Source organism: Delphinus delphis, chromosome 13 (assembly GCF_949987515.2).
Source record: "Delphinus delphis chromosome 13, mDelDel1.2, whole genome shotgun sequence".
Lineage (NCBI taxonomy): Eukaryota > Metazoa > Chordata > Mammalia > Artiodactyla > Delphinidae > Delphinus > Delphinus delphis.
In genome coordinates this window covers 26,105,668-26,120,719 of record NC_082695.1, presented here as the reverse complement: position 1 = coordinate 26,120,719, position 15,052 = coordinate 26,105,668, and the positions used below count along the sequence as shown (strand labels likewise).

The 15,052-nt window shown below is 56.0% G+C and overlaps 1 protein-coding gene and 1 long non-coding RNA gene across 2 annotated transcripts; one reads left to right on the top strand and one right to left on the bottom strand.

Moving 5' to 3' along the window:
- The first annotated feature begins 556 nt into the window (after positions 1 to 556).
- On the top strand, positions 557 to 12,300 carry LRRC74B (leucine rich repeat containing 74B). The gene is given in 12 exon segments (XM_060028515.1): positions 557 to 713; positions 1,305 to 1,440; positions 1,843 to 1,979; positions 2,810 to 3,016; positions 6,107 to 6,137; positions 6,139 to 6,215; positions 7,429 to 7,500; positions 7,503 to 7,542; positions 8,572 to 8,644; positions 10,195 to 10,290; positions 10,997 to 11,069; positions 11,072 to 12,300. Coding segments are annotated over 12 exon segments (1,140 nt in total). The 5' UTR covers positions 557 to 574; the 3' UTR covers positions 11,131 to 12,300.
- On the bottom strand, positions 581 to 10,269 carry LOC132436077 (uncharacterized). Its single transcript, XR_009521708.1, has 3 exons — positions 10,176 to 10,269; positions 4,811 to 4,947; positions 581 to 844 (listed from the first exon to the last, which is right to left on the bottom strand). It is a non-coding gene; the product is annotated as an uncharacterized lncRNA (long non-coding RNA).
- Positions 12,301 to 15,052: the final 2,752 nt, after the last annotated feature.

The following is a 15,052-nucleotide window of genomic DNA, read 5'->3' as shown; positions in this document are numbered from 1 at the left end:
CCCAGAGGAAGACAAGGAAAGCTTGCGGAAGAAGCAACCTCTGAACTGACACTTGCAGATCTTAAGTTCAACAAGCAGCATTGGGGAGGAATGTTCTCGGTGGAGGGAGCAACATATGCGACGCTAAAGCGTGTGAGAGCTGGGACCCACAGAATGGGAGCGAGACCCTGGCTCCAGAGAGGAGGTGGCCAGGCCCTGTAAGGTCCCCCAGCCTCCTCTGTGACGCCCCCGAGGAGCTGCCCCACCCCCAGTCTCTGGAGTGGAAAGGGGGCGATGCTGGAGCCGCCTAGGGCGACGGGAAGACAAGCCCGCCACGCGCCAATCGGTCCCGGCTGCGAGCGGGTCAAGGTCAGCCCGGGGCCGCAGCGTTGTCCGCAGCAACCAACAACTCGGGGTCGCCTGGGCAACTGCCGCCCGGGAGGCTCTCTATTGGCTGCAGCGGGCGCCTGTTCGCCATGCATCGCATCCGATAGGTCGATGCACCGGAGGGTCCGCCCACATCCCCTGGCCGCGCTCCCGATGCAGCCCTCGCAGTCCCGGCCTCGGTGTCCGCGAGTGCAGAGTGGAAGTAACCATGAGGGGTCCCTGCGAGGGGCCTGGAGAGAAGGAAGAGCTGGAGGAAGGGGCGGCGGCGGCCGCTGGGCGTCCTGCAGGGGTCCCGGAGGCCCAGAAGGGTTCGGACGCGGATTCGAACTCCGACCAGGAGAAAGAAGGTGCCTACGGGTCGGGGGGCAGGCTGGGGCCAAGTAGGCAGGCGACCCTGTCCAGCAGGAGCGCATCCCTCCGTGGACACCTTCGGGGCAGCCGGCGGCCGCTCCAGCCCTGTGCCATCTCCGCAATGTTCCTGGAGGCATCAGGAGTTCCATGATTAGAACAGGCTTCCAGAATGATGTTAAGATGCAAAAATCCTGCCAAACAGTCTAAGAAGGGCTGTCCCACCCTGACATGGGATCAGGGCTGGGTTTTCCCAACCCTCAGGAGAAACTAAAGTAATGGATGTATAGAACTTAGAATTGCTTCAGCTTCCTTCCCCATAAAATGTTCATAAAGCGTATGTGGTCTGCAATCCAGCGGAAGACACAGCATGCACTTTGGTGTCAGACAGGCAGGGTAGGGCCAGGATCAGCTGCTACAAGCTGCATGACTTTGGGGAAAGGATTTGCATTCTCTGAGCCTCAATGTCCTTGTCTGTATGTGGGGGCAACAGTCCCTACTGGCAGGAGGAAATGCCTCTAGGAGGAAAACAAGGCTGCGTAGTGATGGAGGCAGGGGAGGGGTCCACATCTATCCCTGTCTCCTATCAGGCACCCATAAGCTTGGAGAACTGGGCAAGGACACCCTCTACCTGAGGTCTTGCTGGGCCCACAGCGTCGTGCCTGCTTCCTGCTTTCTGCGCCAAGGGAGCACCCCAGAGCTCAACCTGCAGCACTGTGGCCTGGGGCCCCAGCTACCCCTGGAGGGATCCTGGGGCCAGGCTTGGAGGGCAAGGACCTGGGAGCAGCAGCCATGGGTGTGGTCCCTTCCTGAGCCCATCCACACACTCCCCGGCCTTGCTCTGTACCAGGCATGTCCCATCCCCCACAATGGGTGACAGGTGGGATCGGGGCTATGACAAAGTTCAGTACAAGGGCTAGGGAGCCTGCAAGCAGCCCATAACTTGCTGGAGAGTCAGCGAAGCTCCTGGGTGGAGCCTAGAAGGAGAAGCAGGTGTCCCTGGGCCTGTGGAAAGGGGAGGTCCTTCCAGCTGGAGGGCACTGAGTGGGCTGAGCCCTGCAAACAGAGCCTGGGTACTGGCTAGCTATCTGGGGCCCTCAGCTCTGGGAAGGGCTCAGGCCCCTCTCTGCCCCAGGCTGCCCAGGCTCTGGCTTCTGTGTTGACCTCCAATCCCTACATCAAGCGGCTGGAACTTCAGGACAGTGGGCTCTGTGGGGCCGGCACAGAGGCCCTGGCAGGTGCTCTGCGCAAAAGCAGTATCTGTGGTAGGTGCCGTGCCTGGGACAGGGGGGCAGGCTACCCCCACACCGGGCCTTGTCACCCCCCGACCTGCCGGTGTTGCTGGGGGCAGAGCCTCATCACAGGGTGGGGAGGGTGGTGTGGAGTTAGACCCTCTGTGGTGCACCCAGCGCTGGGCCCCTCCTCTACCCTCTTCTGCTAGCCAGCACCCCTGCATACGTCATCCTCCCAGTGCCTGAAGGCAGGTGGGAGAGTGCGGCACAGAGGGTCAGGGGCCGGGCAGTGCGGGAGGCAGGGTGCTGGAGTTTGTCAGGGCTGGATTCAAATGCCGCCTCTGCGGCAGGGTGACCCTGGGCAAGGAGCCAACCTTGCTGAGCCTCAGTTTCCAATCTGTGAAGTGGGCCCAACAATGCCACTTAGACCTTGGGTATGTGGGAAACATATGCTCAGCGGAGTGTCTGCTCACATATGAGCTCCACACACAGCCACCTGGGCTGTCACTGCCAGTCCCCGGAAATGTGGCAGTGGGGGCTTCTGTGGGTGGGCTGTGTTATGCCACACACAAATCATCAGCGGGCTGGCTGCATCTACATCGCAGACGTCCTCCACAGCCCCACAAAGTAGGTGGTTTTAGCCTCTTGACAAAACTCGTGGAGACATGGAGTGGGGGTTGAGGTCTGGGAAGCTGCCTGGGGCCGGAGGGGACCCAGCTGATGGGTGGCAGACTCACCATCCACCCCTGGACAGTCTGACTGCAAGGCCCCTCCTGCTGTGTCAGGCCTGGAAGGTGTGCGGGAGGGAGGAGGGTGATGCCTGGCTTTGGATCCCACCACTAAGGAGTGATGCTGGCCCCCAGATGTGGACCTGTTGGAGAACCAGCTGGGAGCGGTGGGATCCTGGGCTGTCTGTGCCGCCCTGGCGGTGAACCCGGCTGTGCAGAAGGCACAGCTGGCAGGGAATGGCCTGGAGGAGCAGGTGGCCCAGTACCTTGCTGAACTCCTGCTGGCCCACACAGGCCTGAAACCCCTGGACCTGAGCTATAACCAGCTGAATGACCAAGCAGGTAACATCCGGCCACTGGCCAGGGAGACCATGGTGGCACTCATGACCATCTTCCTGGGGCAGGGTGGGTGGAGTAGGCAGGACCACTCTGAGCATCCATGCTGTGGATCCTGCTCCCCCCCCATCCCCGTACAGAACTCTCGGCCCATTCCCCGAATGTCTTACTGCCCACCACTGCATATGCTGGGTGCTGACAGCCACTAGGGATCCAGCCATGAAGTATACTAAGTCCCTGCCCTCAAGGAACACACATTAACAAGATAACTCTCCATAATTATTGTGTTACAAAAGAAACAAACAGGGCTTGATTCTAGAGACGAATGTGGAGCCCCTCCCCGCTTTAGAGAGCTGACCACTCGGGAGGACTCTGTAAGGAGGAGATGTTTAAGCTGAAATGTGCAATGGGGGAGGAATCAGACATGGCAAGACCAGAGGGAGAGTATTTCAAGATGAGGAACTATTTCCCAGGCACACAGACACCAGTGTGACTGGGCTACTATGCCAGGAGAGAGGGTCCAGCTGTGGGATGGAGAGACAGCAGGGCCGCAGAACTACAAATCATGGCAAAAGGCATGAGGATTTCATTCCGAGTGCTGTGGAAGACATCAGTGGGATTCCTTGATCTTACCACTTTTGTTCATGCCCCAGGGCCTTTGCATGGGCTGGCTGCTTTGCCAGGAACATGCAGTTCTACCTGCCTGTCCTCAACCACCCCAATTGATTTTAAGAATCACCTGGGACCCTGGGTTAGGAATACAGATTCCGTGGCCCTGGGCCTCCTGAACCTCTGTATCCTCTTGGGGGAGATGTGGGTGCATCTGCATTTTAACAGGAGCCCCAGGAGATTTGTCTGATCCAGAAAGTTCGGGGATCACTGTTCTGACTGCTTAGTGTGAGTGGGGGTGGCGCCAGCCTTGGCTTGGGCGAATCAGCCCTAGAGTTTAACCGCCAGAGAGACAGTCTGCCTTCTAAGAAAACTGTTGTGAAATCAGTGAAATTAAAAGAGAAACTCTCAGGCTTCCCTGGTGGCGCAGTGGTTGAGAGTCCGCCTGCCAATGCAGGAGACATGGGTTCATGCCCCGGTCCGGGAAGATCCCACATGCCGCGGAGCGGCTGGGCCTGTGAGCCATGGCCGCTGAGCCTGCACGTCTGGAGCCTGTGCTCCGCGATGGGAGAGGCCACAGCAGTGAGAGGCCTGCGTACTGCAAAAAAAAAAAAAGAGAAACTCTCCCTGGTGGTTCAGTGGTTAAGAATCCGCATGCCAATGCAGGGGACATGGGTTTGAGCCCTGGTCCAGGAAGATCCCACGTGCCGCGGAGCAACTAAGCCCGTGTGCCACAACTACTGAGCCTGTGCTCTAGAGCCTGTGAGCCACAACTACTGAGCCCACTTGCCACAACTACTGAAGCCCACGTGCCTAGAGCCCGTGCTCTGCAACAAGAGAAGCCACCGCAATGAGAAGCCTGCGCACTGCAAGGAAGAGTAGCCCCCACTCGCCACAACTACAGAAAGTCTGCATGAAGCAACGAAGACCCAACACAGCCACAAAAAAAAAAAAAAAAAAAAAGGTAACTATAAAAACATTAGTTCAAAAAAAAAAAAAGAGAGGCTCATTTAAGACTTTCAGAGCGTTAGCACAGGAGAGGCAGTGAGGATGGAGGGGCTGGAAGGCAAGGCCCCACAAAGGCTGCACAGCAGGGATGGGCTGTTTCCCCAAGTGGAGATCTGTGGGTGGGACAGACTCCCTTAGGGGTCTCAGTCTCCCCACCTGACCCAAGGCAAGGGTGGCACCTACCTCATGGGTTGGCTGCAGGGGTCATGAAGAACAAGCATTGGAACTACAGGAGGCCGATTCATGCGTATAGAACTTTCTCACCCTCCAGCTCTTCAGCAGTGGCGGACCACCGCCCTCCTCTCCCAGCCCTGGAGTGTCTGAGGAAGAGCAATGTACATGTCTGAGAACCTGCGGGTGTCATATCCAGGGCTGGATGCAGGGTGTGAGCCCCCTTCTCTGGGAGGTTCCCTGGGAGGCAGCCCAGGGAGTCCTCACTGTCCTGCAGGGAGCTCTCCTAGGTGCTAACACTTATGTGGAACTGGCGGCTGAGCCCTCTGCTCTGGGCATTTCTTCAAACCAGCCTGTGCTGGGTGCCGGCACCATGGACAGGGCTCAGATTCAGATCCCTCGAGAGGCTCCCAGGTGTGTGGGAGAGACGGGCCAGGCAGAGAGGTCTAACAGCCAGAGCCTGGAAGGATGGAAGCACAGTGGACATGGGGTCCACAGTGGCCCGGCCCAGCCTGGCGGAACAGGCAAGGCTTCCTGGGTGAGGATGAGGAGCTCTTATCCAGGTGAAGAAAGGGATCAGCAGGTCCACACAGGGGGCAGCTGGAGGCTGAGAACTGGGACCAGGTCAGACCAGCTAAGTGTTGACAGAGTGGAAAGCAGGGTGGGTGGGTAGGACTTCTGCCCATTTTATGTGTAAAATATCTCTCAGCTTTATTACCCACCCAGCCCTGCTCTTTCCTTTTCTACACCACTGCCTCCTCACTGCCACAGCTGTGCTGGCCCTGTCACCTCTTGTGTAGACAGTGGCACAAGCCATCCAACTGGTCCCCTGGCCTCTTGTCTCCGCCCCCTCCCACCCACCTTCTCACTTCTTAACGCATCTCTCGAGTGCCCGTCACTCCCACCTTCCTCCACTGGCTTGCCTGGCCAGCCCAGCGCCAGGCCAGTGTGCATTTCCACAAGCACATCCGCTCCTCCCCAGATCCACTCTCCACGGTGCCTGCCCACGTGCACAGTGTGTCCCTCAATCTTCAAGGTTCTCTCTGCTTTCTTGACCCCCTAGGCAGGGTTGGCCCCCACTCTGTCCCCACACCTCCCTGTTGCGGTCTGTAGTAGCTAACATCCCATTAACTTATATTTATAGCTTCTCCAATAAATGTGAATTCCTTGAGGGCAGGGCAGGCCCACGTGGGGTTCAACGCCCTGACGCTGGTGCGCAGCAGAGACCCCAGCCCACAGCGGGCATTGGTATCACTTTTTGAAGGAATGAACAGAGTGAATAAAAAGTCTGTCTTGGTGTTTCTGAAGGGGAGATGCTTGGACCAGCCCTGGCAGAAAACAGGACTCACTGAGCTTAACATAAGCTGGAATCACCTGCGAGGCCCAGGAACTATAGCCTTCGCCAGGGGACTAGAGGTATGAGGTCTCGCCCAGTAAGCCCCTCCGGCCTGTCCTTTGGGGTCAGGTCTCCCAGACGCCAGCCCCCCATCTTTTGCAGCTCTTCAGAAATGAGTCTTGGATCTTTTCAGCAGAGCTCAGAGAATGTGTTTTGTTTTGTTTTGTTTTGCGGTACGCGGCCTCTCCCTGCTCTGGCCTTTCCTGTTGCGGAGCACAGGCTCCGGACACGCAGGCCCAGCGGCCATGGCTCACGGGCCCAGCCGCTCCACGGCATGTGGGATCCTCCCGGACCAGGGCACGAACCCGTGTCCCCTGCATCGGCAGGCAGACTCTCAACCACTGCGCCACCAGGGAAGCCCTCAAAGAATGTTTTTTCAGGTGATTTTCATTTTCCTGGCTCTACTTAAGGACGACAACATGTGGTCTCCCTGTGCCCACTCTCATGTCACTAAGTGAGGTGTCCACAGCTGAATGTCGCACACCTTCTGAGACATCACATACAGGCGGCTGGTGGGGACACTATGCAGTCCAGTGACACATGCTCACCGCTGGGCAGATGCAGATGCTTCCCTGAGATGACAGCCTTGCGCCCTGGGATCCCAGCACACACTCTCAAACACCCTGCCTGCTCCCTTGGGTCTTGTGGTTCGTAGGCCTTGGAAGTGGGCAGCACAGGCGCCTGTGATGCTTCTGGTGGCGGCTGCCTCTGTGGGATCCTCCTCAGGGAACAGCAGCCACTGCCTTGCCCTCTGACAGGGCTGACCTGGGGTCCTGCCCCACAAGGTGACAGATCAGGCTTTGTGTCCCCAGGGCACCCACGAGCTCCCACCCTCCTCCCCATCACATTTCCCTGGGTATGTTTCATCCAATAGCCCTTCACTGGGGTGCCCTCTGGGCCCTGGGCTGCACTGTGCTTTGGGGGCCCTGCCCTTGAGAGGTCCCCACTCGGGGCGGGGGGAGCTTGATCACTGTGTCTCTGGGGCCTGCTGCCCAAGGAAGATGGCCCAGTCCTGAGGCTCATTCGCATCCACACCCACCCTCTGTGCTTGCTTCTGGTCTTTCCACTCTGCCAGTCACCATCGTCCAAGCCCCAGGGCTCTCTTCTGGAACCTCTGTGGTCTTCTGCTCTCTGTCCACGCTCTTTGCTCCTCGGGCCTCCTGGGCTCAGAGGCTGGGGACTGGCTTCCTCCACCTTCACATGTGGTCCCATGGGGTTGCTGCTTTGCGTCCGTCAAACATCTTCCCGAAGGTCTTGGACATCTTGTATAATGGCTGTGGGGATCCGGGAGCCTCCGTGCTGGGGGAGGGCTCAAGACCAACAACATGTTGGAGAAGGTCTACATGAGGTGAGAGCACGGGGTGCCCCGCCCCTGCCTCCAAGCCCACGGCCACACAGGGACTGGGGCTCATCTTGCTGCTGTTTACCACTTCGTGCCCAAACCTGCCACACGCACTCATGGTGGGGCCGCAGCCACAGCCCAGCTCCATCCTTCTCACTCAAGTTCCTCCTTTGTAATTGGGACTCATAACGTGTACTGCGAGGCCAGGGGCTGGGAAGTGCAAACGCGTAAGGCATCTTCAGCAGAGCCTGGTGCGGGGGTGGGTGGGGTGTGTGCTCCACACGAGTTTTCCTCCATTTCAGGAGGAGTGGTCTTCTCTGCCCAGCACACGGCTGCTGAGGGGGCCTGCCATGGGTGGGCTGCTCCTCCAGGCCCTGGCAGGGTCCCAGGCCTCTTGGGAAAACCAGAGCGGGAGCCACAGCCCAGAGGGAACGGAAGAGGCCAGACAGGTCATGGGCTACTGCGGCTGAGTCTCACACCAGGGCTGCCAGAATGAGCTGGGCCTGCCTGCCATTGGCAGGGACATGTGCTCCATCCTGCCCACTTTTCCTCCTTATGGAAGGAGCCATGGTCAGAGGAGAGATGCTGAAATTCAAGGTCAAGCTGGGGTCTAAGTTAGAGGGACATGGGGCTGACTGTGGAGACAGAGTGGCCGGGAGCAGTGCTGAGGCCTGGAGTTTGTGCCCATCAGGAGTAGGAAGAGGTGGGGAGGGAGCTGGGTGGCTGTCATGGGGATAGGAATGGGGTGCCAGCTGGGGCAGGATGCGTGGGAGCACCTGCTGAGTGCTGAGGGCCAGGGAGCAGCAGCTGGTGCAGGAGGTGGGGGGAATAACACTCTAGGTGTGTTTGCTGGGCAATCTTGAACACCGAAGCCTCTGATGAAGCTTTTACACACTGACCTGCCTAGGGCCCCTGGCGTGTTCATGAAGCTGGACCTGGGGGCTGCACCAGCAGCTCCAGCCAAGACCCTGGGGGCAACCTGGCTCTGCACAGTTGTTTGCAAGGCAGTACCATGCACATGCCTTTCTGTTGCAGCAACAACCGCATCTCTGCAGTGGGAGCCCTGAGCCTGGGCCTGCAGGTCAACCAGACACTGAGGATTCCTGCTGTGAGTGCTAGCCTGATGGGGAAGGCCCCAGCACAGACCTGCCTGTGCCTGTCCACACAGACCCTTCCCCCACTACATCTCCTCACCCCAGTGGCAGTGGGTACATGGGTCCCAGAGCCCAGGTGGGGTAGGGGGCCCCCTGGCTTCCTCATGTGACCACTTCTTCCCCTTATCATTCACTCACCCATCTCTGGCTTGACCCAAGAACTCCTTCAGACTCCTCCCCCTCCATCCTTCCCTCTCAGCTGCCCCTCCCCCTCAGCCCACTGGAGTTGTGCTCTGCTGAAGATGGCCAGGGCCACCTGGCTTCCCCTCACCTTACCCTGCTCTTCCCCTGGCCTTGCTGGAACCCAGGGGCCATCCAGGTATTCTGTCTCCAGTGGGGAGTGTGTGGTTGATCACTGAGAGCAGAGAACAGAGAAGGGAGGGAGGAGTAGGCCCACAAAGACCACTGTACCAGCAGCTCTGGGGGCATCCAGCCCTGCATGGCCCTCAGCTGGCACAGGAGCCCCCAGCAGCACCCCCTTCCCCAGCCTGAGGCTCACTCCTCTCCTAGCTCCGGCTGAAACCCAGACCTCTCTCTAAGCTCTGGGTCCCCATTTCCAGCCACCTGCTGGACCATCCCCCAGATGGGAATAGGCACGTTGGATTCTGGGAGTCGAACCTGAACGTGTCGTCCCCCTGAAGGGCTGCCTCTAGGTGGGGGTTCCTTCCCACTGAGTCAGAAGCTGGGGGCTCGGCACAGACCTGCCTGGGGTCCAGTGCTGAACCCTCCCTTTCCACATCTTCCCTCCATCTCACCTTCTGAAGAACAGTGTGGGGAGGTGGGGGGGACGGGGCTGCCTGCTTCTCCTTCTCACCTCCTCCTGTTCACTGTCTTGGCCCTTCCTTCCCACCTGCTTCCAGGTGATCTTTCTACACCAGAAACATGCCCCTGCTTTAAATCTGTTGGGCACTCCCCTCTGGACAAATCCAAGCTTAGCGTGTCATTCACAGCATGTGGGCTCTGGGCTCTGCCAGCAGACCCCCCACCCCCCACCTTGAGGCACATCATTCTCAGCCCAAGCTGCTTGCAATTCTCCTACCACACAGTGCAATTTCTCAGCCCTGCTTTGATCCTGAAGCTCTTCTTACTGAAATGCCCAGCTCCACCCACCACACCTGTAAAGCTCAGCTCAGGGGTTTTATCCCCTGCCCACCCTTTACCTCCCAGGGAGGGTTGGTGCACCCGGTCTCATGGCACTCTTCACATTATACTTTTATGTTTCCTTTCCTCTCCTCGCTGTACCGGTGAGCTCTTTAAGGGCGGGGTGTGTCTTGTGTGTCTATGTCTTTGGCTCCCAGCACAGAGTGGGTGAAGGGTGGAGGCTCAGTCAGTGTCCACTCCCTTCCTTTCTTCCCTGACTCCAGTCTCACCAAGGGCATCATGTCTGAGGGAGGTGCCTTCTGAGCTGAGGGAGTGGGGCCGCCCAGAGCCACATCAACAAAGATGAGGGACCCCTCCCGCCTCCCTGGGCTCATCGTCTCTCACCTGTGTGTGTGTTTCTCAGGTGTCCAGGAATCCCATGCGAAGTGAAGGCTGCTTTGGTGTTCTCAGGTCTGTCCAGGCTAATCCACTGTCTGCCCTAGAGCTGCTGGATTTTTCTGTAAGAACTTCTCATAAAACTCATCTCCGATCCTCCCAACAGCCCTAGGAGGTATAATTTTCCCCATTTTAGAGGAAAAAAAGTGGGGATTAGAGAAAGAGTGCCCAGGGCAGATACATGGTGTGGCCACATCCAAGTTCAACCTGGGTCATGCCGCCACTCGGACTTGCCTCCCACCCCCGTGTGGGGTATCACGGTGGTCTCACCTCAGACCCGCCTGGGTTCTTCATTGGCCGAGAGAGAATAGGTGGCTTAGGGGGCACAACGCTCACTGCTCACCAATGTTTGGATTTGCAGGTTCAGCTCTTGCAAGGTGGCCCCTCTCCCTGTCCAGTACTGGCTGCAGGTGCTGGAAGATTCACTTGGGGAACTGCACAGGAGGTGAGAACCCCTTTTCACTCGATTTTGCCTTTTTAATATAGAAAAAATGTCACTCTTTTCTAAGGTGGTTAAACATTAAGGAGAGAATCCCCAAATACAAATTATGAAAAGAGTCTAGTCACAAATCACTGCTTATTCTACCTCTGATTTTTTTCAACCCAGGCCTGAGTCAAAGCCTTTCCAGAGATGTGTTTACAGCTTCAATCCTTCAGGCTTGGGACAACTAATGCCCTAATAAGCTTCTTTGATACCTTGGGTACATAAGTAAAACATTCAAGTTCTCAGAAAGTGATAACGCACAGCCTTGTAATGGGTTTCTCCTCAGGATATCCATGTGAACAGAGAGTTTGATGACCTCACCAGCTCAGTGAAGGTCATTCTTCCAGGGCTTTACATAAAGCTGCCCACAGAGTGGAGTACAAAAAAGAATTCCTGCCCATCTTCAGACCGTCTCAATGACTATGTTGTATGGTTTCTTCATCTCTCCCATTGGCCACTTCAACTTTGAGATGCCTTTCAACACATGAGTCTGCACCAAGTCCCCAAGTCAACTGGGTGGCAAGTCCTACAGAGCCGGCCTTCATAGTGACTCAGACACTGGTACTAATCGGGGCCTTCCTTTGCTCTCACTCATTCGTGTAACACGAACTTGTATTATATGTTGCACACTGAGCTGGGCATGGGGTCAAAGATGCCCAAACAAGACCCTGCCCTGGAGACCTTTGGACACAATTAAAATATAAGGTGGTCTGCAACTGGCATTCTCAAAGTCAACTTGGGAGAAGGCAAATGGACACAGCTTTTTTGGAAGGCAATTCATCATCATGCATCAAGAGCCTTAAAATTGCCTGTCCTGCGATCCAAAGTTCTGACTAATCTGCTCCACAGAAATCACCAGAGATGCATGGAAAACCGGATGCCCAAAGATGCACATGCAAATGCTGTTTATGATATGAAAATTGAAAATAATCTAAATGCCCAATAACAGGGGATTGGTTTACTACAATTTGGAATTCTGTAAACATTAAAAGTCAAGTGTTCGAAGAACATTTAACAGTTTGTGAAAATGCACATGATTGATGTTAAGTGAGAAAATCAGGATAAAAAAATCACATGGTTTGTCTGGCAGCTCCTCAAAAGGTTAAACATGGAGTTGACCATATGACCCAGCAATTCCACTTCTAGAGAAATGAAAACACACAAAACATCTGAACCATCTGAACACAGATGTTCATAGCAGCATTGCTCATAATATTCACAAAATGCAAATACCCACCAACTGATGAGTGGATAAACAAAATGTGGTATACCTATACAATGGAGTATTATTTGGCAATAAAAAGGGATGAAATCTGGGGTGATGGAAGTGTTCTAAAATTGATTAAGGTAATGGTTGCACAACTCCATTGACATACTAAAAGTATTTGAATTGTATACTTTAAACACGTGAATGGTATGGTATATGAACTGTGGCTCATAAAGTTGTTTAAGAGAAAAAGGAATGAGGGACTTCCCTGGCGGTCCAGTAGTTAAGACTCCAAGCTCCCAATGTAGGGGGCCCAGGTTCGATCCCTGGTTGGGGAACTAAAATCCTACATGCCGCATGGTGCCACCTGAAAAAAAAAAAAAAAAAAAAGAGAGAAAAAGTAATGAAGTCCTGACACATGTGACAACATGGATGAACCTTGGAAACATTACCCTAAGTGAAAGAAGTTAATCATAAAAGACCATATACTGTACTTCATTCATATGAAACGTCCAGAATAGACAAATATACAGAGACAGAAAGAAAATGATAGGTTGCCTAGGGCTGGGAGAGGGGAGGAACTGGGGACTGACAGCTAAAGGGTATGGGTTTCTTTGGGGGATAAAAATGTTCTAAAACTGATAGTGGTGGTGGTTGCACGACTCTGTGAATATACAAAAAAACCATTGAATTGTGTACCACTTTAAATGGGTGATGTCTGATATGTGGATTATATCTCAGGAAAGCTATTAGTAAATAAATAAATACATAAAATCATGTTGTTTGGCCCAAGTTGTATGGATAACAAATGTATACATGTATATACTAGCAGGAAAAATAAACAAAACAACCCTGGTATTAACAATGTTTGTCTCTAGGTTGTGGCTTTATAGATTTTATTTCCTTTCTGTTTTTCTGCATGTTCCACACTTTCTACTCTATAAATGTGTGTTACTTTAACAATCAGAAAAATTAATTGTACTTAAGAAATGGCGGGTGGCACAAGCTACAAGTCAGCTGCGCGCGCTACGGCCTGAAGGAGGGCACCCCCATCCCCAGGACGAGGCCCTAACGCCCTGAGACTGTGTTCGGAGCCGGGAGGTGACTGAAGGTAAAGGCCCCCGATACCGCGGGATAAGCGCCCCTGAAGCCTGTTCTCCCCGCCCCACGCGGGGCCGCTCCGGACAGCGACCCTCAGGCCTCCAGAGCGGTGAGACAATCTCGCGGTTTGAGCACGGGGGCGGCGGGACCGGACCAGAGGCGGCGGGACCCTCTCCTGCTTCCCCGGAAGACTCTGCCTTACTCCAGCCTGTCGTTACGCGACTGCCCGCGCCCTCAAGATAGGACACCGAGCGCTGCCCAGCCCGGCACCTCCCTCCCCTCCCCGCCCCGCCCTGCGGGCTCCCTGCGGCGGCCCCCCCAGCGGCGGCCCCCCCCCCCCCCCCCAGCGGACAACAGCCAGGTTCGGCTGCTTAGACACGGTCAGGCCTCCTCGAAGCCGCCTAGCCGGCGTAGACAGAACAGGAAACCGAACACCACTCCCACCTGAAGGCCAAGATCTCGCGGGAACACCCACCTGCGCTCATCCTTCGGCGTCCCCGCAGCCTTCCCGCCAAATCCACGTCCAATCAGAACGCTCCACACTCTGGGTGTCGCGTCCTAACCAATAGGGAGCGGGATTCCAGACCTTGGCCCGCCCCATGGTGCTCCAGACCAATGGGCGTTGGCGGCGCGCGTCCTAGGAGCGCGCGGCGCGGCAGCAGCAGTTGGGCGGCTGCAGCTGTTGAGATCGGAGTGCGGTGGTGGTGCTCACCATGGTACAGCCGGGCGGGCGGGAGGCCTGGAGGCCGTGTCCCGGGCAGATGGGTGGGGGCCGGGTCTGAAAGGATGCCCGAAGAGCCTCGTGTGGGCGTCCGCTCCCCGATCGCGCGGCCAGAGCAGAGGCTGAAAAGGAGAAACTGCGAAGGCGGCGTTCTCGGCCGTGGAGCCACAGTTCCCACGAGTAACAACGTCCGAGTCCGAGAGCCGCGGCAGTCAGCTCGCCTCGGCACGTTGTCTCTGGGCTTAGGGGAGGCGGGCAGTCCAGGCTGCAGTGGTCGGGCTGCCCGGTGCATGGACAGTGGGCACAGCGGGCAGGGCCGGCCTCCGGGGGTGGCGGGGGGCCGTGCTGGGGAAGGAGGTCATCTGCTGAGAAGGGGACACAGGACTTGGTCTGGAGGAACTTTCAGAGGGGAAATAGAGCCGAGTACAGAAATATAAACAAACTTCAGCAATCCAGGCAAGGTCGGCAGTGCGCTCGCTTTCTGTTGACAGCGAGGAATGACATCCCCGAGCACTGCAATTCCTTTCACTGTTAGACAGTCAGATGGACGTGGCCTTACAAACCACGGAGCTCCCCAGCCGCATTTTGTAAATGAAGACATTGGGGTATTTCTTCGGATCACAGAGCTGGCTCTGATCACACTGGGGCTGAGAGAGTAGAAGGACACAACAGGCATCCTGTGAAATACAGTGGATCTGGATTCAAAGCGAATAGTGTGCATTTGAAAATGGTGCGGTTGGGCTTCCCTGTTGGCGCAGTGGTTGAGAGTCCGCCTGCCGATGCAGGGGACGCAGGTCTGTGCCCCGGTCCGGGAGGATCCCGCATGCAGCGGGGCGGCTGGGCCCGTGGGCCGTGGCCGCTGGGGCTGCGCGTCTGGAGCCTGTGCTCCGCAACGGGAGAGGCCACGGCAATGAGAGGCCCGCGTACGGAAAAAAAAAAAAAAAAACCAGAAAATGGTGCGGTTGGGTGGATTTCAAAGGACTTCCGGGGTGCCGATGGAGTCCTCCTCTGGGGGAGTGATTTCGTTGTCATTGGAGATCTTTCCCAAACCGAATGCTTCCCTCTGGGATGATGTTCGGGGATTGCTGCATCAAACTGGTCTCTCCTGCTCTGAGATTTGGTGCTTGTATAATAGAAAACAGGACTTCAAGTTCTGAGGACTGTATGTAAGTCAGAATTTAGTGTGGGTGGCACACCTCAAATTTCATGTGATCACCTCTGTGTATTTGTAAGGATGATGTGTCTAAAATCAGACATGTGATTAGGGACTAGAGTTAAATTCCCGGCAGGAAAGAAACGGTACATTCAAAACA